This window comes from Rhinolophus sinicus, linkage group LG10 (genome assembly GCF_036562045.2).
Source record: "Rhinolophus sinicus isolate RSC01 linkage group LG10, ASM3656204v1, whole genome shotgun sequence".
In the NCBI taxonomy this organism is placed as follows: Eukaryota; Metazoa; Chordata; class Mammalia; order Chiroptera; family Rhinolophidae; genus Rhinolophus; species Rhinolophus sinicus.
This window is the reverse complement of record NC_133759.1, coordinates 48477158-48500322: the sequence shown is the minus strand read 5'-3', so window position 1 is coordinate 48500322 and position 23165 is coordinate 48477158. Positions and strand designations below refer to the sequence as shown.

Here is a 23165-nt window from a genome sequence, read left to right as displayed (position 1 = left end):
GGCAAAGATTTAAGGCTGGTCTGGCTGGCTTTTGTTACCCGACATGCTCTAGGGTGGGCTTGGGAAAAGAAAACAATCATTATTTGAGCAAAACAGAACAAAAGAAAAATTTGTTTCCTTCCTAAAACTAAATAGAAATGATTCAGGTATAATTTAGAGTTGTTAGCTTGTGTTGTACAAATGAACAGGGTAACTGCTGTAATTACTACTAGCTTAATCAGCAAGCCTGTTTCCCTGTACCTGAAGAACCCACTGAAAGCATTTGGAGTTCTTTGTGTTCAGTACGATCAGTTGACCTTAATCTGTGAACAATCTGAAGCAAAGTCTAAACAATACAGACAGCCGTTACCACCAGTGGTCCAGTCCTTAATGAAGCCTGATGAACCCTTGGCCAAAGAAGAGGAGGCTTTGTCGGGAGCTAGGAGCCAGTGAGCAGAGAGGACGCTCAGAGGTCGGAAGAATGCCCAATTCCTGCCAGTCCCTGCTGCACTTGCTTCCACAATCTCACTTGTCGAGAACTGCAGATGTGGGTCAGACTGGGGAAAAGAAAAATAGGGTCGGTTAAGGGTGAAGAGTGGCATATAGAAAGAATAGGATGGGAAGAAGGACATGGAGAAATGCTGGTACCGGAGCATATCGCATAAATAAAAGAATCCCATCTGCCCAGTAAGTTAGGAACAAAGGAGACCCCACCAGCATAACAGGATTTTAGCTCGCTAGTGCTATTTGGGATGTGTGCCTTCAATTTGAAAATTGTATGTTCCTTGAAAATTTTTACCAAAATAAATTTATAGTGTTCATTTTATTTGTTTCTGAGCTGTTTCAACAATTTAGTATTGGCTACCTACTTCTAAAAGCATAATGTATTTCAGTTTATAACAGTTTTTCACATCAGCATGTTGCTGATTCAGAGAAAGGTGGCTTCTGGTCTAAGTTCTGACATAAGCTGTGTCCGTCTTCTATTACCGGCACTTCTAAGCACGAATCCTGATTATGACAAATACATGAGCTTTACCACATTAAACACATTGCCTCAGCCATTCCTAAGTATCTGCTTACGAAGCTGGACATGGTGAGTTTTCACTCTGCTTCTATATTTTTGTTTTTATTTTATCCTTAGGACATGTATTAGAGGGAGAGGCACGGCCCTTAATGGGTCAGCTACACGTACATGTTAGCAGTCATCCCCCTGACACTGACCCACAGTGCAGAGCAGAGTCTGTTGCACCGTGTGAAAGAAGTAAGCATATTTAGAGCAGCACATACGCTCATGTAAATTACCTTTTGATGACCTCTGCTGTGGGGAAAAAAAAGATGCTTTTCAGAAAATAAAAAGTTGGAAGGCTTAAAATACCACATAACTGTTTTCTTAAGTAAACCATTATTATAACTCATTTATAAAAAGACTTCTTCAAGAGGGCTAACTTCAAACATAACATGAATTATTTTTATTTTTGTACATGAAAAAGTTACGTAATAACCAAGAAACTGAACTCTGACAGTGATTCTAATAGGTAACTGGGAAAAAGTAGACATCAGTGGTCCAAGTCATGTATTGTGTTCATGAAAATCATCTGTACAAGAGGCACATAGGACATGAATCTAGTTCAGAGAGGGAAGGTCCTATGAAAATACCAACTACTACAAGTGGTTACACACATAGGTTCAGCTTGTTATTCCCTATTTTTGTTATCTTAAAAATAAATGCTGTATTATAGAGGGATGTTTTGTTACCTAAAAAGTTAGTGAATTAATGAGGGCTTAAATTTGGCATTCGTTAATTCACCAGAATGTTACAGTGCTAAACAATTCTACCTACAGTGCAGGGCACGGACTCTGCAAGACTGGGTGTTAGCTGGAAAATGCATTATCATTGCATTGTCAGAATGGTCATGGTTTTCCATTATAACGATTCTTGATTTTTAGGTATGAAATTGATTTAGCTTTGTAATTATAAATTTAGTTTCTATTCTTTAGTTAATACAGCAGTAGTTAGTAATATTTGTAACAGTTTTATTGGTATAAAAATTTTAATGACTGGACTAAGGCATACGTGTTCAGTTACGAATCCTATTGCTAAAGCAGGTATATACATACAATCTTCCCTACAAGTAAACTTCAGACTCATCACAGATGCTCCCTCCTCCCCCTCCCCGGGGAACTGGAGTAGGACAGCTTCAAGTTCTCTCCTTCTCATGGGTGGGCTACAGGCAGGAGCAGCTGTTGTGGCAAGCTTGAAACCTTTTTCCCACTGACACCTGCTGCTCGACATGGAAGAGTTCTGTGCAGAAAGTGGCAGCGTCCTTCATGAGGTGGTACATGGGGCAGACGTGGAGTGCGCTGTAATCGTCTTTCGTATCAGCCTCCCTAAAATAGACTACCATGTATTTGTGCAGATGGGTCTGGCTTCTCAGATCGCTGCAATAGAGGTTAAAAGCCAGGGGGAACAGGTCTTGGGAGTTCTCACGGGGGCTGCCCTCGCTCTTGCCACAGGTACCATCGCACGTGGCATTGACTTCATTGGAAAGAAGGAAAATGACTTTATCCGCCGCTTTCTTCTGAGTGGTAAGCCACTGCACAGGACCCATCTCGGCTATTTTCTTTTTCTGCCACTTGTCAAGGATAACCTCACTTCTGCAATGATTTTGAAGAAATTCAGTGAAGTAACAAACTGTGTGATGGAAACATATTTCAGATGGATAAACCACAAGAATCTTAATGGGGGGCAGTAGCATGGCAGAAGGGAAGGAAGTCTTCTTCATCTTTTCTGTGGGGCAGAAAAGCATTTGTTATCTACGAACAGCACATGGCAGGCTTTCACTCAAAAGATGTTGTAAACGCTTTATTTTGTAAGTCCTTATCACTAAATCAGTTCTCCTAATCAAGCCATATCTTTTCAAGTAAATTTATAGAAACCACTTAGGCTTAAAGTACTCTGCTTTAGGTGGGTTGTTGTAACTTTAGTATTTTTAGTGCCGTGTATAAACAGGAACAACCTGACCTCTGCCATGTTTTGAATTGGGGCAACTCAGTAGTTGTTCCATCTGCTACCTGCAAGTGGTAGTTTCTTTTTAGTTCCATAAGGTTAAGTGGTGCCCCATTAACTGGAATACTGTCCTGTATGTGCAGAAAGTACCTTTAAATGTACTGTAATTAACACAGGCCAAACAGCATCTTCTAAATATAAGTATTCCTGTGGTCAGAGTTCCACATGCCTTTCTCAGCTTAGAGATTACTCTTGTTGCATCAACATCACAGACAACCCAAAGGCTGCATTTCTATTTCCTTTTCTCCATGTGGAGAAGGGAAGCAGAGGTTTTTCAGTATGCTGCCCTCTAGCTGTGGATCTGTATAAATACTCTGGTTTCTATGTTCAAATCCTGTTTTAGAGTTGGGGAGCTCCTTAGAGTATGTGAATCCAAGTGACTTGTTCTTACGCCCTTGGAAGAATTATTTTTAAAACGTAGGAACTAGCACAGAGCACCTCTCACAGGTAGATGCACTTTGTTATTAGCTATCTTTTGCCTGTTTAGTACTTGTAGATGCCTCAATGGTAAAAATAAAAGATGACAGTCACCAAATCTGGGAGTCCTAGTCCCTGCTTTACCTTAGCAGATGTGATCCAGTCATTAATTATATTAGTCTTTTGGGGAGGGCTCTAAGGCATTAAATAAATGCTATCTGACTCCTGTCTAATGCCAAAATGTGATTACCTAGGAATCTCCTTTAAAAAAAATCCAAAGTATTATTCCCCCATTCAGGTTTCTTTAAAGAACTGCATTATAACCCTTACCATGCCTCCTCTTTAGACAGATGCCAATCGCCAGCACACATGTGGCCACCAGCAGAGCTGGGAGGAGAAGAGGTATCCAGCCACTCAACACACTCCTGTCTGGAGAAAACAAAGCTTATTCATCTTCAGCAAAACAAAACCAAATTACCTCCTTTTTGGAAACTAAGATTTTCACTCTATACTTTGTTTAGATCCCTTTAAACCAAGGGTCAGTAGGTCTCTAAGAGGTCTGCCGAATAGTGTGTTTTTCTAGAGTGTCCAGATCTTCCATTAGATTCTCAAAAGGGATACGAGATGCAGAAGGTTAAGAACAGTCCTCTATAGTCACTTTGGCTTCTTACTCCATATTTACACAGGCATTTTCACTGTGGTAACCAGAGTTTATGTTCTCTTTTTTTGTTCTTTGACGAATTAATGCTATCCTGAGTGCAACTGCTTAATACATAGTATGTATAGATGGCATTTTTAAAGGCTGTTAAGACTGAAAATATGGCGGTGATACCACCGCCTCACAGGAATCTTGACGACTGGGTAAGCTCAGGCGCACAGACACGCTCAGGACCCAGAGCACATAGAGTCAGGACTCTCAGGCACCAGGGTTGTCTGCAGTTGATTTGGCTGAATTTCTAAGAAGAACACGTTCCAAGTCTGGACCCCACCCATGGGCTGGTTCCGGAATATTTTATTTGTTCATCTGTAATGAAAACACTAACATCTCTAAGCCCAGAGACATGTTTCCAGAACATGCTGCCCTCAGACACCAGTGAGGCGTGTCTTTTGGTGGCAATATTCCTAATTTGTTATCCAAATGTGCCCACGTGACCCCATCAGGTTACAGTAACAGGTAGGCCTGGGCCACTGAGACTGGTAAGAAAATCAAAATGCAGTGAGGTGAGTGTTGTTCTTTTATATACTCAGTCCTTTTATGCTCTTGACCTTTTTCAGCAAATCCTTGTGGCACTTTGGACATCCATTTTGCACTATTTATATTTGCCCCTTCTTGTGTAGATCCTGCTTTGTAAAGGATCTCGAAGTGATTGTAGAAATAAAACTTTGATTCTTATTCAGATTACAGGTTCCTTGAGACAGATATGACATCTTTCCCTGCACCGCAGCTCAGCATACGCAGGCAGGGACTCTCCCTCACACTCCCCCACATATAACCCTGTCACATATTGAATGGGGGGTGGTGACAGTGCGTCCTTGATTATCCTGTGAAAATGACTGGGCACTTACTATGATCCAGAGGAAAGGGGGCACCCGTTTGTGGGCAAAGCACAACAATCCCCTTGCGTCGGATGCAGTCATTGCCACAAGTATGGAAATATGGAGTCAACTGAAGAAAAATGAGAGGCTCAGAGAGTTTCCACCATGCTTCAGAGTAAAATCTCAGTATGATTCCTCTTCCCACCAAAACTTCCCTTTTTTTCCGGTTTCCACCCTGCCCCTCCCACCCCCACCTTGTAATAGGACTTCTTTTTTTTCCCCCTTGGTCACACTAACGTAACAAAGCCCTAAAATCCCAACCAGTGACCCAAGACTGAAACCCCCTGAGTTTCCTGGGGTCTGAACCTAAACTTTATACATGTTGCTAACATGTTAGTTTCCATTTTCTAAATGGGTTAGATCACATCCTTATATGCAAATATTAAAAAAAAAAAAAGCAACTCAGCAGTTGAGCTGCTATTAAGTTATGCTTTATGACATGGAAGTCCTTGGAGACTAGGAAAATCTGGTTCCCTGGAAAGGGGTGGTGCCGTCATAATATGCTGACAGGTATCTGTGCCCTTGGGCTAAGCACGGCCTTTCTGTTCCAGGGAATAAAACAAAAGCTCCTTATATCTTAGGGATGGCTGTGTCCTATTGGGACCCTGGATGCCCCCCTCCATACACTCAGATTTGAAAGGGATCTGACAGCATCTGCTAGGCCCTGAGAGGACAGGCAGTTAGTTGCCCTTCAAAGTTCCTACACTAATCAGGAAAGGCAGCCTTCGCATTTTACATCCTTTGTTATTTCATCTTGCAGTTAAAACTGAGGCTTGGGAAAATGAAATGGTACTCCTGACTCAGAATTACTCCGAGGCTCTGTGACAGAAAATGGAAATGAAAGCACTTTGGAAAGTCAAAGGCCACTAATAAAATCAAAAAGGACCATAACTGTATGTTCAGCTTCCTGACCTCACTACTGTAAAGACCGAGACAAGGATTCCCCACTAACGTCACTTAATGCGAAGTTGCTGGCAGAAACAAACTGGAAGAGAGAACTTACCTACTTCAACTTGGAAAGGATTCATCAAAAGCCATGAGCGGGGGAGAAATCAGTTCTCAGTACCCTTCCCCTCCCCAGAGCTCAACACTGAAATTACCTGGACCACAGCACCTTCGCTTTCCCCAGTCACTGGGACGAGGACAGAAGTTCGAGTTCCTTGATTCTGCTGCAGAGAAACAAAATCAAGAAGCCAGATGAGTGCGTAGATCAAAGACTGCCAATGAAGGAACCACTCCTCCCAAACTGACTTTCAGTTCATTAGGCTGTAGGAATAGGGTTCATTTACTTCCAAACTTTACCTTTGCTTGGTTTTAGATTCTCAGGGACATTTCCAGGGATGCCCCCAGCAACTTGCTTTTTTCCTTGCTGAATTAATCAAAATAGCCCAGCACATGTGGACAACAGACAGTGCTGCCTGTGTTCTCTCAAAAGAGAACGTGCCCAGGGAATCCTAGAGTGTCCACACTATTCTGGAGGTTGAGGGTGGGGTTGGTCTTAAGGAAATGAAGGAAAAGTGTACCTCCGACACATGAGACATCCCAATTACAATGTTACTTTGGATAAAAGCCATGTATCTGTTTCCAAGGGGACTGGTTGTAAAATTCACTTCTACTATCTTCTCGTCCTTCTTACAAGCAGTGATGTTTGGATCCCACAGACTTCCTATTAGTCGAGAGAGAATCACACGGATGAAGTTGCAAACTCTTTCCCTCATTTAAGTCTCCAAAAGGGCTTGACAAAAACAAATACAAGTTCTCAGGCACACATCCAAGCGATATGGACCCTACCACACAATGTACTTTGTATCTATCACTGCTCCTGGAATCTCAAAGTAGCTGCTGCCCAAGAAAGTTTAAGGACCCCAAGCTACTGCTTTGCTCAAATAGCTTCCTGAGCTGAGGGTAGTGGGAGGCACAGAACAGAATGGGTTCTACTACTCACTTCTGTTTTCAACATCCATTCTGAGCTAAGGGCTGGGGCCAATATTTTGTCCTTTCCAGGACGGAGGCATGTCTAAGATTATAGAGCAAGTGAATCCAGGATCCGGGCTACAACTAATAGGACATTCTGGGTTCCAGGAGCTTCATCCAGCAGACCATTCTGCCAGCTTTACTGGATATGAAGAAATAAGGAAATGCCTCATAGCTCAGAGAATATCCTGACGGGTCTACTCAGAGAAAACGCCAGTTGTTTCATTCATATGACTTGCAAAGGAGCACTAAGCTGATTTCCAGGAACATGATATATATAATAGCATGCATTATTTTCCCGGTCTAGGAAACCATTTCAGACCCTAGTCTTTAGGAGTTCAGCTCTCGGACTGACTAAAGGCCCTCAGACCTCCTCACACCCCCAGCGTCTTCCATACTCCAGATCCTTCTCGGCGGGAGGCAAGAGGCACAATGCTCCAAGTCTGCCTTCCAACAAGGAGACCATGTGCAGCTCAGTCTGACAGGGTACAGGGATGTCCCACGGGATAGGGGTGCCTAAAAGACAGGGACCAATTTCCCCAAATGCTACTAGCCTCTTAGGTATCCCAATACTACTCTCATATTACCCAGAAATTTACACAAGTCTTTGTAAAGTCCTTGGAAATTGGACAGTTGGGACTGTTTATCGTAAAGGGGCTGAGTTCAAAATTCAAAGGGTAGGGGCAGGTTCTAGTCTGGAGTGTGAGAGACGAGCCCTGTAGGACCCAGGTTGAGAACATGCTTCTAGGGCATTACTTTAGCTAACACTCCCACTTTGAATCTCTGCTAATCCAAACAAGGTTCTCAGGGTCCCTGTGGCCACAGATCAGTGGTACTGGTGTCTGAGCAGGTGGAAGGACGTACAGATTCCCCTCCGATCGTGAAGGGCTTTCAACCGATGCCACTGTAAATGCAGCTGGGGCTAAAACTGTTAGTTTAACCACAGGGGTAGGGTGTTTTCCTGTGACTGCTGCTCACTACATAAACCTCCTAAGAGTCTGTCCTTCCCTGGACAGGCTGCCTGGTTCAGTGGGCACAGCACTGGCCGGGGATAAGCCTGAACAACGTGGATACATAACCCCCGCCCCCAGCCTCAGTTTCTTCAAAGAAGATGGGTTGAGCTGTGGCTGCTCAAGTTAGGAGTTTCTTCTAACAACAAAAGCAAATGCTGTGTTTACTTACCCGCCTCAATGCACTTTTTTTTGTATTTCATTACATGGTCTAGGCAGCCTGGAAATTTGAATGAAAGTTTTTACATTTTAGAAAAGGTATCTCTGCTCCACTCCCTTGCCAACAAGTACACACACACATATGCTTGCCACACCCGTAACAAAGTGCCTGAACATTCAAGATGTGAGGTACGATAGCAAATTTAAATGGGACACTAGCATTTTGTTGTTAAACAGATTATCTACCCATGAAGTGATCACCAAAGTCTAACTTAAGTACAGCTTTTATCAAAACAGTATCTATGATTCACCAGGAGAAGATTCAAACCATCTTTTAAAAATAGGGTTTGATAATATGTGTAAATTACTTCCCCTTCCAGGAGGTGGAGCTTAATCCCCCCCCCCCCACACACACACACTCCCACCCCAGGGCAGGGCAGACTTAGTGACTTGTTTCCAAAAACTAAACTTGGGAAGGGGAAAAATAATCAATTTACGTGGGGAAGCCTGGCAGATGACACTTAACCAAATGATGAAGGTCAGCATGACCAATGATGTGTGATGTCACCCACCCCTGACAGCATGGGATGAGAAGGGTGCTTCACCCCTGCAGTATTCTCTCCACCCAGATTGGGGGACATTTTACAAGATGCCTGGCCAGTACCCCTCAAGACTGTCAAGGTCATGAAGAACAAAGAAAGACTAAGAAACTGTCACAAACCCAACACAAGGGACAAAATGCAACTGGGACAGAAAGAGGACATTAATGGAAATGCAGGTGAAATCCAAATATAGTCTAAAGCTTAGTTAATAGAAATGTACAAATGTTGGTTTCTTAGTTGTGACAAATGTGCCGTGGTAATGCAATATTTTAATGAAAAAGGGAAACTGGGTGAAAGGTATATGGAAACTCTTCATACTATCTTTACAACTTTTCTATAAATCTAATGTTATTCCAAAATAAAAATGTTTACATTTTTAAAAACGAGGTTTAGTCTCATCCAGAAAACTGGAAATGACTGTGTAGTAAGTGGTATGGCACCGAGAATAGCCTGGACCACAACCTCAAAGAACAACTATTGGAAATGCCCTCATTTGTCTTCAAAGCTTTGCCTGAGACAGCGGACAGAAGTGGGGCACAAAACAGGTGACCCATCCCAGATGGAGTAGTGCGGACGCTGCTGCAGCCAGGCATCATGCTGGACGCTTCACACGTGGTCCTGTCTCATCGTCACCACAGCCGTGTGTGTGACATTGCAGGTGTGATTCTGGAGAGCTGATCGTATGCCATGGAGCAGGGGAGAGAACCCAGCTTTCAACTCAGTGCTACTCTGGCTCTCAACGACAACTCCGGGGACGAGCTCACTGGTGTCTACACAGCCTCGAAGACCCAGCAGCACATTGTCAAACAATATAGCGTGTTAGGAAGCCACGACTGGAACAAACGTCTTGTATCCATGACAGAGTGGCGAACATATGTTGACCAATAAGGACCAGAGTTTGAACAGCAGCTTTACTTTTACTGCGTGTAAAACCCAGGCCAAGTTCCTTAAGCTCTCGATTTCTCCATCGGTAAAACAGGGCTACCCCAGCCTCAGGGTGGTTGGAGGCTTAAGTGAGATGGTGCATGTCAGGTGCCCAGCACAGGGCCTGCCACACAGAAATGGGCTTTTTCCGACTTGACCCTTTTTCCACCCTGTGAGTGAAGTGCAGTGACTATTGTGTCCGTATTCCAGATGAGGAAACCAAGACTTGGCAAGGCCAAATGCCATGTCCACGCTGCCCAGGCCTCTCTGTACCAAACCACATACCCCAAAGCAAACAGCCCAGCAAGACAGAGAATAACAGGAGAGTGAGGAAGTTTACCTGGTGAGGTGAAATTCACAGACATGGAGGGGCTGTCATCATTCATATTTGCGTTGGGGATATTATGGGCCCCAATGAAATAGACTGTGTTCAGCTCTACAGGAAAGCCGATGTAGGAAAACGTCCACTGAAAGGCAAAGCAAGGAACCCCTGAATTTCTGAAACACTGCAATGCAGAAACATATTACCTTTGTGTTGCCCTTTTCATTTATAATTTCATTCCTCAACCTACTGCTGAAATGTATGTCTCTAGCCAATGTCTATGTAGGGAATGGGCCCCCACACAATTTTTCAGCCTAACTCACGGAATCAGAGAAGTAAAATTTTAGAGCCAGGATATAATTCAAGTTCAGCTCCTGTCACTTTGCTGATGGGGAAACTGAGGCCCAGAGATGCTGACTTGCCCAAGACACACTGTAAAGAAGTGGCCAAAAATGGGCTTTGAACCCAACCGTCATGCTCTAAGTTTGAAGCTGTAGCTGCTCACCAGCCTGTGTGTGCAGCACACAATCCACACTCGCTATGCAGAGGGCCTGGCTAGTTTAAATAACTAATTAGCCAAGTTCCTCAAAATGCTTACTTTGCCACCAGAGGGTCTGGTCTGAGTCTGGAAGGCCTCTGTGTAATTACACCTCACACAGCTGTACGACTGGAAGTTGCTTTTGCCGGTCACACAGATCTTGGTGGCCGTCAGCAAGCGGATGCTGGCTACCGAGACAGACAAGAGAGCAGTTATTTGTTCAGTACCTGCTGTGTGGCCGACTTGATGCTGGAGAGTTTACATGTCTTATCTCATTTCATATTCACAACAGCCCTATCAGCTACGTACCACGATTGTCCCCAGGTGACCCATGGCGTGAGCGAGGCTTAGGGAATTGCAGGGAGCTTACAAAGCTCATCAGGGGCAGGATATGGATTCAAATTCCAAAGCCCAAGTTCTTTCCTCCTCACAGGTGAGCCTGCATTTCACAGGATACCTGCAAAGGTAACTCCAGCTCTGCACTATCCTGGGTCTCTTCAAAAGAAAAAGCCCTCCAGTGTCATTCCCCAAATCGTGCCTGTTCCGACTGTACTTTTATCCACGTTGATTCTTCTCCCTGGAATGCCCTTTCCTCCTATTCTCTGCCTCTCCAGGGCTTTCTCCTTCAAGGCCCAACTTACATCTATAACAACCGCTAATAAATACGAGAGCTCACTCTCTGCTAGGTGTGGGGCCAAATGCCTTACTGCATAACCTAATTTCAAGCGGTCTCAACAGGGTCCTCTCCTGCTCCTCCTGCTTCCACCCCCCTCACATGAAGCATAGCCTCTTCCCGGATTCCCTGACACTGGCCCTTGGTCTGTAGCCGACTCACTTCTCTGTGCCTGGCACTGCTGGATTCCTGACTGAGGGAATTTAACTGAATTTAGTGGGTGGAAACCACAGACGAGGGCCTTACAACCCCAGGATTGGTTCATTAAAAGAACTCACAAGCAGCATTGGGGGAATGCCAGGACTTTCACAATGCCATTTGGGAAGTGGAAAAGTCATTTGCCTAAGCCATCACTTTTGCTAAACTTGGGGGAATCATCTCTGGCCTTCCCTGTCTTCGTCAATGAGGTATAACGTTACATGCAGAGACGTACACAGATGAGAAGTGTACCACCTGGTGACTGTTCTCACTCAGGTACCCCGGTGGAGAAACACCCCAGGAGGACCCCTCATGTTTTCTTTCAGTCACTCACCGCAGAGTAACTACTATCCTGACTCCGAACCGCTTAGTTTTATATTTGTTATTAATGGAATCATATGTATGTACAACTGTAAGCATTCATGCAGATACGAATGTATAACTCTTGAGTCTGGCTTCTTACATTTGTGAGATTCATCCATATTGTGTATAGTTACAGACTGTTTATGATCATTGCTGCACTGGATTCCATTTTGTGATTCCAATTCTGTCAGGCATTTGAATGTTTTCTACTTTTGATTGTTAATGGATAACGTTACTATGAACATTCTAGTACCACTATGTGGTTTTGGGTGCATGTTTGTATATATTCTGCTGGGTATATAGCTAGGAGTGAAATTAATGGGCCATATAGTCGGCACATTTCTGCATAAGTAGATACTTTAGGTCTTAACTTTAACTGATGCAAACTTACCATCTGCCCGGAGTACCCAGCTTATGTTCATTAAAATTGAATTTTCCTCCATTGCAACACTGCTTATAACAGGCACCACTCGAAGATCTCTCAAGTCTCCTGGGGTCAGTGTGTGTCGGACTGTCCACTCTGGAGACGGTCCTGGGAGAAGGCGAGACTGTCCGTGATATACCCCTCCCTTGCCCAGTTCGATGCTATCTCCTCTAAGGGACCCACCCTGATCCAACCCTCATTCACAATTCATCTCTTCTTCCTGCCAAGGCAGGACAGACATTTCTCAGTTCTGACTGATTTGTAGCCGAGGTGATGCTCAACCTTCTGGCCCCAACCTACAGAGCACTTGGGACCACTCCAGGTGCCTGCGTATGTATATATGTATGTATTTAGTGTAGTTGACCTGTTTATTCGGATCAGTCCTGCCTTCCCCATGCCTCAGCCTGGACTCCAGCCAGCTGGCCCACACAACTCCTACTTCCTACCTCCTAATCTTTGCTGGTACCATCTCTCCACCAGCTCATCCCTTTTCATCCACATTTCTTGAGCAGAAGTCCAGCCATTCTTCAAATGCTACAATCTCAAAAACTCTTTCTAATTTGCTTTCTATTCTTAACTGTAAGTGACATTCCTCCCACAGCACTTGATCTCCCTCTGAGGAGTAGCCGACTTCACTTTCTTCCTTGCACAGTGGTTCCCACCCTGCCTATGCCCCTCTTACTGGCCAGAAAGCCAGCCCATCTGAAAGACCAGGCTCTCTGCATTGGGCAGAGAGGCTTCGCGTGCATCAGCTAACTAATGGTTAACACTGAGCCTGGTCTCCAATGACCCACTGCTTGGATTCAGATGCTGTGTAAAAATCCAACTGTGCTTTCAATTTCAATGTCAAGCCCCAAATACCCATTCCCTAGCGTACCTACCCATTTCAGAGCCGCACCGAATCGTCTGCAAGAGAGAAAGAAACCAAGTGTCATGCTGAATGCCAGCAAACCACAAGCCAAATTAATCAAAAGACCATCTTTTTCCTTAAACGCATATAAAGGTAACAAATGCTCAAAGAAAAGCTGAGCTGGTTACTTCACAGTTTGGGGGCGACTAAGCGGCCTCATTGTAGGCTATGATGAACCATAGATCGGCTATCAGTATAATAAGTCTTCAAGCTGGCTTATTGCCCCACTTAAAGACCAGCAGTGGGTCTCCACCTGTCGCTGGGCCTTGGCTTTCCCTGCTACAAGCAGGGGATGACTGCATCAGCATGAAGACCCCTTCATCCTCCAGTGTTTAACTGTAGGTTTTCAGGACTGTCGACAGTATATTTTTATTTTCCCCAGGCTAAGGTCTGGCTGTGCTAAGATGAACAGAAGAAAGCTGTGAATGCAGTTCATGGTACCATCCCCAGGCTCTTTAAAATGCTCGTCTTCTAATACAAAAAGACTAATTTATCTGAACCACCTAAAATCATAAAGCAACTGTAACTTCATGTTATCCTTTTAAAAGCATTTTAAAAAAATAAATACGCATCATCACTGTCCAAGAAAGGCCAGTACTAAATCCTTTGGAGTTTACTGCTCATGTCTTTTTATAAGAAAAAACAATTAGTACTTTGGTTTTGGAATAAAATACTGGACCTAAAATATTAACTCTTAGGCAGCAGCAAGTACTAGTGACAAGTCCACCAGTTCTAGAGGCTGATCCCTCTCCGCCTCGACATTTCTAAACACCTTGTAAGACAGAAGGCAAGACTTTTCATGGTTTGAGTAATCTGGATTTAAGTGAAAGTGTCAGTCACTCATCTTTGTCTTTTTAAAGCTGAACTCCATGACATATCAGACATTATTTTAAACAAATAAGCCACCATATTGGGAGCTGAGTTCTGTCAAAGGGCTGGTGAGACGAGTTTGAGGAAGAAGTAAAGCAACAGCTCTGAATTTTACAGAGTTCACTGTTGGTCTGATGGCAACTACTGCAAAAGCAATTCTTCCCTTAGTAGAAAAGGCCAAGGGGGCCACGAACTGAGACAGACAGCAAGGATTGTAGCTGAAGACATCACAACACATGAATGAGGTTTGTCTTTCCATAACCATCAACAAGGAGCCACCATGCTTTTATGTTATATGCTGTGCTAAAAGCGTGAGGATATAATTTCAAATGCTATTTTGTGGATGCACGTTTTTTTTCTTGGGTGACCCAGAGGGTTCCCTCAGGCCTTCTAGGCACTGGGGAAGAAAGGAAACTCATGCAGGAGAGTTCTGGAGCTTACCAGCTCTGAGGGCAGGATGCCCCAGCACAGTGCGAATCAACATGGCAAAAAAAAAAGGAGAGTGGTAATGGAGAAGCAGTTCTTGTGCTCCAAAAGGTGGGCAGACCTCAAGAAACCCAAACAGTAACAATATTGAGCACCTACTATGTGCCAGGCTCTTTGCTGCTGCTCTGCAGGCCCTGTCGCTCCCTGTTCAGTACTAGACACTGGAGAGTTAGGTATCAGGCTTCCTTTTACAGATGAGAACACGGAGGCCCAGTGAGCATAAATGACTGAAATAAGAACACACGGAGGCTCAAGCCTGGGTCTGTCTGATTACCACGCCCCCGACTCAAACAGCCTGAAGCTCGGTACATCTTGGCTGGTTCCAGCTGGGCTGCCCGAGCAGGTACCCCTCTAGACGGACCTTCACCAACGCCTTGGAGAGGCATGAGCAGGCGGGTCGGCCACCGTCAGGGGTCGGGCTCGAGGGACGGGAATGCAGGAAAGGGGCGCGGACGAGGACTTACCGGCTCCGGGGTCACGGCACCCCAGCACAGCACGGCCAAGCTCAGCAACACTAGCGACATCGCGGGGCCACTGCTCCCCACAGCGCGGGGCCCCGGCCAACCTCCCGCCGCGCTCTTATCCGGGCGCCCCGGGCCACCCCTCCGGGCTCCGCCTCCCACAGCGCCGCCCTGGCCCCGCCGCCCCTTCCCCGGGTGGGGAACATGGAAGAGTCCTCGTCTGCCAGGATTCGGAGGGATGGGCCAGGTCTAAGCGGCTCGGGGCCCTTCGCGGGCAGGGCACGAGCAGCCACGGCGCGCGCCGTCCCCGCACACACGTGCGTGCAGTAAGCCAGGTGCACGATTGCATTCACGCCCTCGGGCTACGCGCGCTCCGCCCGCCGCAGGCAGCCCGCCAGCCTGGCGCTGTGGTCCCCGCCCCGAGCCAACCGAGTCTGAGCAGCCCGCGGTTCCCGTCCTGGCCGCGGAGAGCGCGCGGTGCGCGGGCGCCGCCAGTTAAAGTGCAACGGGGCAGGGGCCGGGCTGCCGCCGCCGCCCCCGCCCGTTCCGCCTGTCCTTGCTACTGCCGCTCTGTCTGTCCTGCAGCCGACTGTCCCGGCACGCGGCCCCAGCTGCTGAGGGTGAGTAGTGGGTTACGCACCCCTACCTCAGGCCGACCCGGCTCCTAGCGGCGGGGTCCGCGCCCCAGCTCCCGCTCTGCACGATCCTGGCTGCAGCCCCGGAGCCTCGGGCGGCCTCCGGCCGGAGGTTTGTTCAGTCGGGAGGACCCAGTCTGTACGCTGACTGGGGCCTCACTTTACCCAAGGGCGAGCCCCTGGAAGCAAAAGCGGTGGGATGCGGGCAACCGAAGCCTAATTGAGTTCTTCCGGGAGCTACCGGTAGTTGTTTGTAGGAACTAAGTTATAGATTATTAGAGATTTTTCTGGTACATGTAGATTTTCCCCAAAATGAGGTCTAACACTAATACTTGGGTCTCCGAAGGTTGGTTTTGCAGAGTGGGGTCTTACTACCTTGTTCCCCGAAAATAAGACCTAGCAGGACAATCAGCTCTAATGCGTCTTTTGGAGCAAAAGTTAATATAAGACCCGATCTTATATTATATTGTATTATATTGTATTTATTGTATTATATAAGACTCCGTCTTATAGTAAAGTAAGACCAGGTCTTATATTAATTTTTGCTCCAAAAGATGTATTAGAGCTGATTGTTCTGCTAGGTCTTCTTTTTGGGGAAACACGGTATGTGCCAGGCCAAACCCACAGGCTGGATTCAGCTTTGGGCCTGCATGAAGTGGGTCCAGCCTCACAGTCAGCTGGGTGCTCTGGTATGCATGCATGTGGGGTTCTAGGTGATGTTTCCAGAGGACTGGTCTGGTTCCTGACCAAGGAGAGCAACTCATGCTTGCCTGGGCTGGTCACTCTGGGCCCCTTGCTCAACCTCTCTGAGTTGCTTTGAGTCCTGTGGTTCCCAAGATCATTTCCAGTTCTAATAGTTGTCTTTCTTCGTCAAACACTTGCAGGGTGCCAGTACTGGGGTGCAAAGGTGAATGACACATGGGTGCTGGCTGATGGGCCCTCTTGGACTGAGAATGAGTAAGGTGACAGTATGTTCAAGGGCACATGTGCCTGCCCTGCTGTGGAAGCGCAGATGGAAACAGCCTTGTCTGCCAGCTTGAGATCATGAACTTTGTCCTATGGTGCCAAGGAACCCCGCAGAGGTTTAGGTGGTGGTCAATTTTCAGTTTTAGAAAGGCCACCTGGGAGGCTGTGCAGGACAGTGGGAGGCAAGCTCCTCTGAGACCAGCAAGGAGGCAGCTACCAACCAAAATACTTCAGTCAGTGAGTGAAGCTGAGTCCCTGCCACAGGCCAGGCTAGGAGCTGTACTGGCTTTTCAACTGTGCGTCAAAGCAGGCCCTGTTGTGGGGGCCTGCTTGGGAATGTTGAGTGCGAGGGCTTTGGGGACAACCAGGGATGCAGATGTCAAGCCTGGAGATAGGATTTGTGAGGCAGACATTTACAGGGACTGGAGCGGGAAGGAGGATAGGGCCCTGGGGGAGGAGAGCTTTGTGGAGGTGAGGGCTAGGAGGCGCTGCCCCTGGAATGAGGGGGCAGCCCATGGGGTCAGATAGGGCAGAGGTCACAGAGAGAAGAGGTTGTGACCTCCTGACCCACAGTGGCCCTGCCTTCAGTGGCAGCACCTCACCTGAGGGGTCCCCTGGCTTAGGTCACTGGCAATCAGGTGTGGCTTTGGCAGGATAGGATGACAGAAGCATGGGAGTGAGTGGGTTCAGAGTGTGGTAGGGACGGCTTTGTTTTAAGAAAGGGAGAGACTGAGGTTCTTTCTCCAGGGAAAGAAGCTGGTGGGCAAAGGAGAGAGGCAGGGTGAGGTGAATGGGGGTTGTGTAGAGATCTCTGAACATGTGGGTAGGTGTGGAAGGAGGGGTTCGGGCATTGACTTGGGACACACACTGAGTCCCCCATCCACTACTCTGGGTCCCGGATTGAGTGTGTGCCCTGACCCTGGCCCTGACTGCGGAGTGGGGAGTCTAGAGGAGAGCCCTGCAGCCACACCTGGGTTCTCTGTGGGCAAACAAGATGTACCTGCCTGTCTTCTCGGGAGGTTCTGCACTGGCTTGGAAGATCTTTCCAAAAAGGGTCCCTCCACGAGAGGTCCTTGATTAAGTGTGCAGCCTCTAGGGTGGCCTGCTGGAAGAGACACCATGTGTTTAAATACCGAAGCCCAATAATGTTATGGCTTTATAAACTGGAGGCAAGTCCACTGTGGGTCAGGAGGTCTCAGCGTCCTCTCTTTCCGTGACCTTTGGCAAGTCACTACCCTTCTCAGAACTTCATTTTCCTGTTCTGTAAAATGGGCAGATGAGAGTACATTAGCAATGGCTAATTGAGGTGACTCAAATTCGGGAGGGAAATGACCTTTGGAGATGCTCTGACTTTCCCCCTTTAGTCAAGTCATGAATTCTGCCAGGTCTGAATGTCTGAAAGAGCCAACACTCAGTGTGCCTTCATGTCCAGATTATTTAGTAGGCACTCTCGTTAAATGCTTCAATGGACAAGTGAATGCATACCTTACTCCAAAGCTGGCGCCTATGCCTACCAACCTGGGAGAGCTGGTTTGGGCTGCTTCCTTTTTCTCCCCTCCCTCCTCAGGGAGGGTGAAGGTCAGAGCTTCTACTGGAACTGGAAAATGACTGTCTAATACCCATGGTCCCTGACCCCAGGCCCTCTGGGACAGGCTTTGTGCCACTGCTGGGGGGGAGATGCCAGGATTCCAGATCCCCTGGCTGAGGTACTCACCAACTGCTAGCCTTGGGTGAGGCTCCGGGTAATCTTGGAGCCTCAGTTATCCTCATCTATAAGATGGGGTTGACATCAGCCCTATCAGGACTTCTGGGAGACTCTGAAGAGACGGGAAGAAAGTTGAAAGATTTAGAGGTGCTGTGTAAACTTAGGGGAAGGGGAGGCAGGACAATAAAAAGCAAATTAATATCTCTATCATCCAAATAGGGAAATTCCTTTGGACCGAAGTACAATGACACCCTTATTTTCTGTCACTGTTATCAGACCTTTGCTGATCCATCCTGAGAGAACAAGGCCATTGGGGTTGTTGACATGTCCCAGGCCCTGCCTCCACCCACACAGGTGGAATTTTCCACTTCGTTCCTTTTGCAAATATTAATCAAGGCTCTGCCCGTTAACAGTGGACTCATTGTCTCGTGAAGAGCAAGCTGTTTCTGGCACATACTGGCTGCCTTCCAGGGCCCCAGCGGCCTGCCTCAGCTGGGAGAGGGGGCCATTGGGCGCCCGGGACTCCCCCGGCCCATGTTCTACTTCAGCTGATTGAGCTTCACAGAGTCAACAGTAATGCCAGCTTTGAGCCAGGGACCCTGAAGCCACTGAGGGCTCGCACCCATGGTTCCCAGCAGGGCCACACCACTCAAACATTTTCTCTGCTCCCATGAGGAGGGGCTGGCCCAGGAAAGCACACAGGCGCAGGCCACGGGGTGAACTCCACCTTAATACTCCTCTTCCTGCAGAAACCTCGTGAAGTCACAGCCCAGGTGTACTTACCTTGATTTTCACATGTTGGCACATTGGGGTCTCAAAAGAAAGTCCAGAATGCAGAGGAGGCAGGCACTGTACTTTCAAAGCCCCATCTGTTTATGGGGTGATGAAGCTGGCCACATAGGACCGTAGGGAGGATTACTGGAAATTCCGTGGGTGGAGCAAGGAGCACCACGTAAGGCGCACCTGGCAGGGCTGGTGATCTATTTTTTGATCAATGATATTTTAAGTAATCTTCTGTTTGTAATATTATTGTTCGTCATAATTGTACCCTCCCTGTCCACTTTATGGATGAGGAAATGGGATGAGTGAGGCTATGCAAGGGGTAGAGTGAGATGGGACCCAGGCCATGGTGTGAACTTGATAAAATTGCCATGTGCTTTTGGCTTTGCACGTTTAATTCTTTGAAGTGTGTTTTTGGCTCTTATTTTCTTTTGCTTCCCTAACGAACCTACTAAATGGATGGCTCTGTTCCCATTTTATAGATGAGCAACCTGAGGCCCAGAGTTGCTAACCCATGAGTGGTGGCAGTTAGGACTGCAACCCAAGGATCTTGACCACCAACTCCTTTCACTTTTTTGTTTAAGTCATGAAACTTGAACATGGAACCCTAATATATAAAACATATGCGGGTGACGTTGCTTATTAGTGTGAATTTGTAAGTTCACATTTGTGATTTTTTTTTCTTTGCATATTATAATGAGAACAGTGACACTATCTTCCTGAGCACACTGTTGAAACCAGGGGCCACAGGTACTGGTTGGTGTCTTACACTAGCCCCAATGCCTGATTAATTCCTGTGATAGAGTAATTGGTAACTGACACAAGGAAGCGGTGGGAGATTTTAAAGCTACTCACCTTGCAGTCTTAGGACCCTCCACAGTTAAACCCATCCAGAAGTTTGAAAAGTAAGCAGTGGTGGTCACGTGTGTGAAAGCTGGCTGACTAATATATTCCACTTGGTCAGCGGTTTATAAACGGAAGTGTGTGCACTACCCACTAGGCTGTTCTGGGATGTGATTTGGTGGCACTGCCACACCATGGCTGGCTATGGCACCTAGACGGGCTGGGCACTCAGCACCTCCTGGGCTTTGCTGGCCTTTGGTGAAGTGTGGCTCCAATCCTGTGGTGGCACACAAATGAACATGGATTAAAATCTAGCAGTACTGTGGCTCTCTAGTCAGTGCTGCATTTATAGGAAGTGCTAGAGTCAGCTCCGCCGATGATGGGAAGGGAGGCTTTGTCCTGGGTTCTTTGGCAGGACACCGAAGTGGGTGGGTTTGGGTTTCCAGGGGATTAACATCTGGTCCATAATAGTGCTTCTCAAATTTTTTGTGGGGAGCGTCCAGTCATTTGTTTGGTTTCAATTTCAGTTGAAATTTGTTAAATTTCAATCTCTCATAGGCCAATTTAAAAATACACTAAAAGTTATTATAATAAAAACGTACATACATTTATACAATGGAGTATTACTCAGCTATAAAGAAGAATGAAATCTTACCATTTGCAACGATATGGATGGACCTAGAGAACATTACGCTAAGTGAAATAAGTCAGACAGAGAAAGAGAAACCCCATATGATTTCACTGATACCTGGAATCTAAAGAACTGAATAAGTGAGCAAAGTAAACAAAAGCAGTCTCAGAGATATAGAGGAAAAACTGATGGGTGCTAGATGGGAGGGGGATAGGGATGAAGGAGAAGGGGAGGGGATTAGACAGCACCAATTGGTAACTACAGTATTGCCACGGGGATATGAAAGACAGTTTGGGGAATATAATCAATTATGTTACAAACATTTTGTAGGGTGTCAGATGGGCACATGTCTTATTAGGGAGACCACTTCATGGACTTAGTGACCACTGCACGGTACACCTGAAGCTGAAGCTCAATAATATTGTATGTCAACTATAATTTTATATATATATATACAGTCACGGGATATGGAGTACAGCATAGGGAATAGAGGTAATAAATTGTAATAGATATATATGATGCCAGAGGGGCAATAGATTGGGGGAGAGGGGTTATCACTTTGCGAGGGGTGAGATGCTTTGTACATTGCTTTGCACACCTGAAACTAATTTTTTTAAAAATAGTATGTATAGAAAATTTAAGCCCATTATCTTAATATAAGACTGAAGAGACAAAGTCACTGTGTCAAGCTGCCACAAAAGTTTCTAAATTCTAACTTTCGATTCTGTACTTATCTTTCACAGACAATTGAAAATAGTGAGTAGGCTGACACTGGCCGCAGACTACTCCAAATCCCGTCACTTCTGGGTGTAAGGTGGGTGTTTTTTAATTGAGATTATGAAAACTGGGTAAAAGTGTACTTGAAAGAGGAAGCTGGTTTCAAGCATTTGCAGAACACCCCAAACTTCTGTGGAATTGTCTGAAATCCCTCAACCTCTACCTGGCTCGCTGCCTGGGAGGTTCTCCCGCCTTAGTTTCTTTCCCTCACTTTTTAATAGGGATATGTAAGATTTAAAATAAAACAAAGAGAAAAAAAAGCAAATCCTTTTTGTTATGGAACATTTGAAACATGTACAAAATTAGCCAGAAGAAATTACTGAACTCCATATTCCCATCACCTCATGGATGATCCTGTGTCAGCTCTCCTAATTTCCTAATCCTTGGGGTTATTTTAAACCAAATTCCAAATATCCTCTTTTTTAATGTCAGTTTGTTCAGTACATATTTCTGAAAGAGGCGTTTTAAACCTTTGTCACACCTGACAAACAAGTAATGATTTCTTAACATCCTCAAATATCCGGTCAGTGTTCGAATTCCCAGGATCTAAATAAGACCCACACATTATTCTCTCGTAATCTATAGATCTTCCTCCATCTCTGTCTTCTTCTTTTCTTTTTTTTTTCACTTGAATTTGTTGTTGAAGAAATAAAGAAATGCATGGCATTTTCCTTAGCCTGGATTCTGTTGGTGGGGCCCCTGGGCGTTCTGTCACATGTTCCTCTGACCTTTGAATTTCCTCTGAATCGGTGGGTGGATCAAAAAGTGTGAGCAAATCCAGGTTTGCATTTTTTTGGCAAGGATATTTCCTAGGCATTCTCCCATTCAGACCTGTCTCAACTTGAAGGAGAACTTAAACGTTTGTTTTGTTAATTGTCTCCTGTGTATGAAACTACTTTGGTGAGGCCCAAGCTATTTCTGGGCTCCGCTTCATTCTGAGAGCAGATTGTGGAGAGCACATTGTGAGGTGGCATGGGAAGGGGTTGTGGTATGAGGGACACAGGTAAGAAGCCAATGGAAGGGTCCCAGCAAGTGATGACGGAACCTGATCCACGCAGGTGCCCACGGGGTGGACGAAACTCGGCAGATTCAGCACTTCCAGCCCCACCCCTTTTAAGAGAGGTCATTGCCCCTTTTTGCATCGGTTTCCATGTCTGTCTCCTCTCCTGAAGTGAACAAGGTATTTTTATATGCTAGTCACATAACAAGCATTTCCTGAGTGCCTGCTGTGTGCTTGGCTCTGGGAGCTGAGAGTGTCCCCCACCTCACTGCTGACTATAAGTAAACAAACATGATCGCAGATCTGTGGACAGGCCCTGCCAGGTGGAAATTTTGGTAACTCGCAGCCACTAGGCTTCTGGTGATCTCTGAGCCCCACACTTGCCTGGTCCAAGGAGGACCTTCAGCAGCCCTGGAGAGGAAAGAGCAATGGCTTTCTTGTCTTGCATCATTACTACTCTTAGTTTGTTGAGGTCCCAGTAAGTGGTCCAAAGGGAAGTTCCAGGATGGATGTGGCCAGTGGCCAAGGAAGGTTCCCCAGAGGAAATGACAGCTGAGCAGGGCCTGAGAGAAGGTGAGGAATGACCCAGGGGGAAGGAGGTGGGGACCTGTATCTAGAAGAAGGAGTAGCACATGCAAAGCCTTGGGGAGGAAGGGAAGGCGGTCTGTGTGCCTGGAACTCAGAGGCTCGTGATGGAGTGAGAGGTGATGGGTGGGGCAGGGGGCAGGCTAGGAGGGGCTCTTGGGACAAGAGGGGCCATAGGCTGGGTGGAAGCTCATCTTGGGGAGAGTGGGTGGCCTAGATTAGAGGGAGCAGTGAGGTTCCTGTGGGAGGAGGAGGCAGCTGCCCAGGGTT

General features: G+C 46.3%; 2 protein-coding genes across 11 annotated transcripts in view; one reads left to right on the top strand and one right to left on the bottom strand.

Moving 5' to 3' along the window:
• Positions 1 to 463: 463 nt before the first annotated feature.
• IL17RB (interleukin 17 receptor B) lies at positions 464 to 19251 on the bottom strand. Of its 9 annotated transcripts, none has more exons than XM_074313119.1 (13): positions 19063 to 19251; positions 18289 to 18391; positions 17575 to 17679; positions 13128 to 13152; positions 12214 to 12354; positions 10649 to 10776; positions 10069 to 10195; positions 8216 to 8263; positions 6583 to 6725; positions 6160 to 6228; positions 5030 to 5129; positions 3794 to 3892; positions 464 to 2767 (listed from the first exon to the last, which is right to left on the bottom strand). In XM_074313119.1, the coding sequence occupies exons 4-13, from the start codon at positions 13129 to 13131 to the stop codon at positions 2205 to 2207; spliced, it is 1422 nt and encodes a 473-aa protein (XP_074169220.1). In that variant the 5' UTR covers positions 13132 to 13152; positions 17575 to 17679; positions 18289 to 18391; positions 19063 to 19251; the 3' UTR covers positions 464 to 2204. The 9 variants fall into 9 exon arrangements, with proteins under 9 accessions (XP_074169220.1, XP_074169222.1, XP_019579819.2 ...); XM_074313121.1 differs by having other exon boundaries at positions 17575 to 17676; XM_019724260.2 differs by lacking the exons at positions 18289 to 18391; positions 19063 to 19251 and adding an exon at positions 14612 to 14739 and having other exon boundaries at positions 17575 to 17868.
• CHDH (choline dehydrogenase) overlaps positions 15437 to 23165 on the top strand; it is a 30571-nt gene continuing 22842 nt past the window's right edge. The window contains exons 1-2 of one of the 2 annotated variants that reach the window (XM_019724254.2): positions 15455 to 15593; positions 21277 to 21347. The gene's annotated coding sequence lies outside the window, so the exon portion shown is untranslated. Of the gene's footprint in view, positions 15594 to 21276; positions 21348 to 23165 lie in introns of both variants that reach the window. The other variant, XM_019724256.2, reaches the window with a different exon arrangement.

Coding starts and splice junctions, on each gene's coding strand:
- IL17RB (XM_019724260.2), bottom strand. CDS start 17,695: ATGGTGTCTCTTCCAGCAGGCCACCCTAGAGGCTGCACACTTAATCAA. Junction 13,153..14,611: donor AGCAAAGAGCCTGGCACATA/GTAGGTGCTCAA, acceptor TCTCTCTTGCAG/ACGATTCGGTGCGGCTCTGA. Junction 10,196..10,648: donor CCAGACCCTCTGGTGGCAAA/GTAAGCATTTTG, acceptor TTTGCCTTTCAG/TGGACGTTTTCCTACATCGG.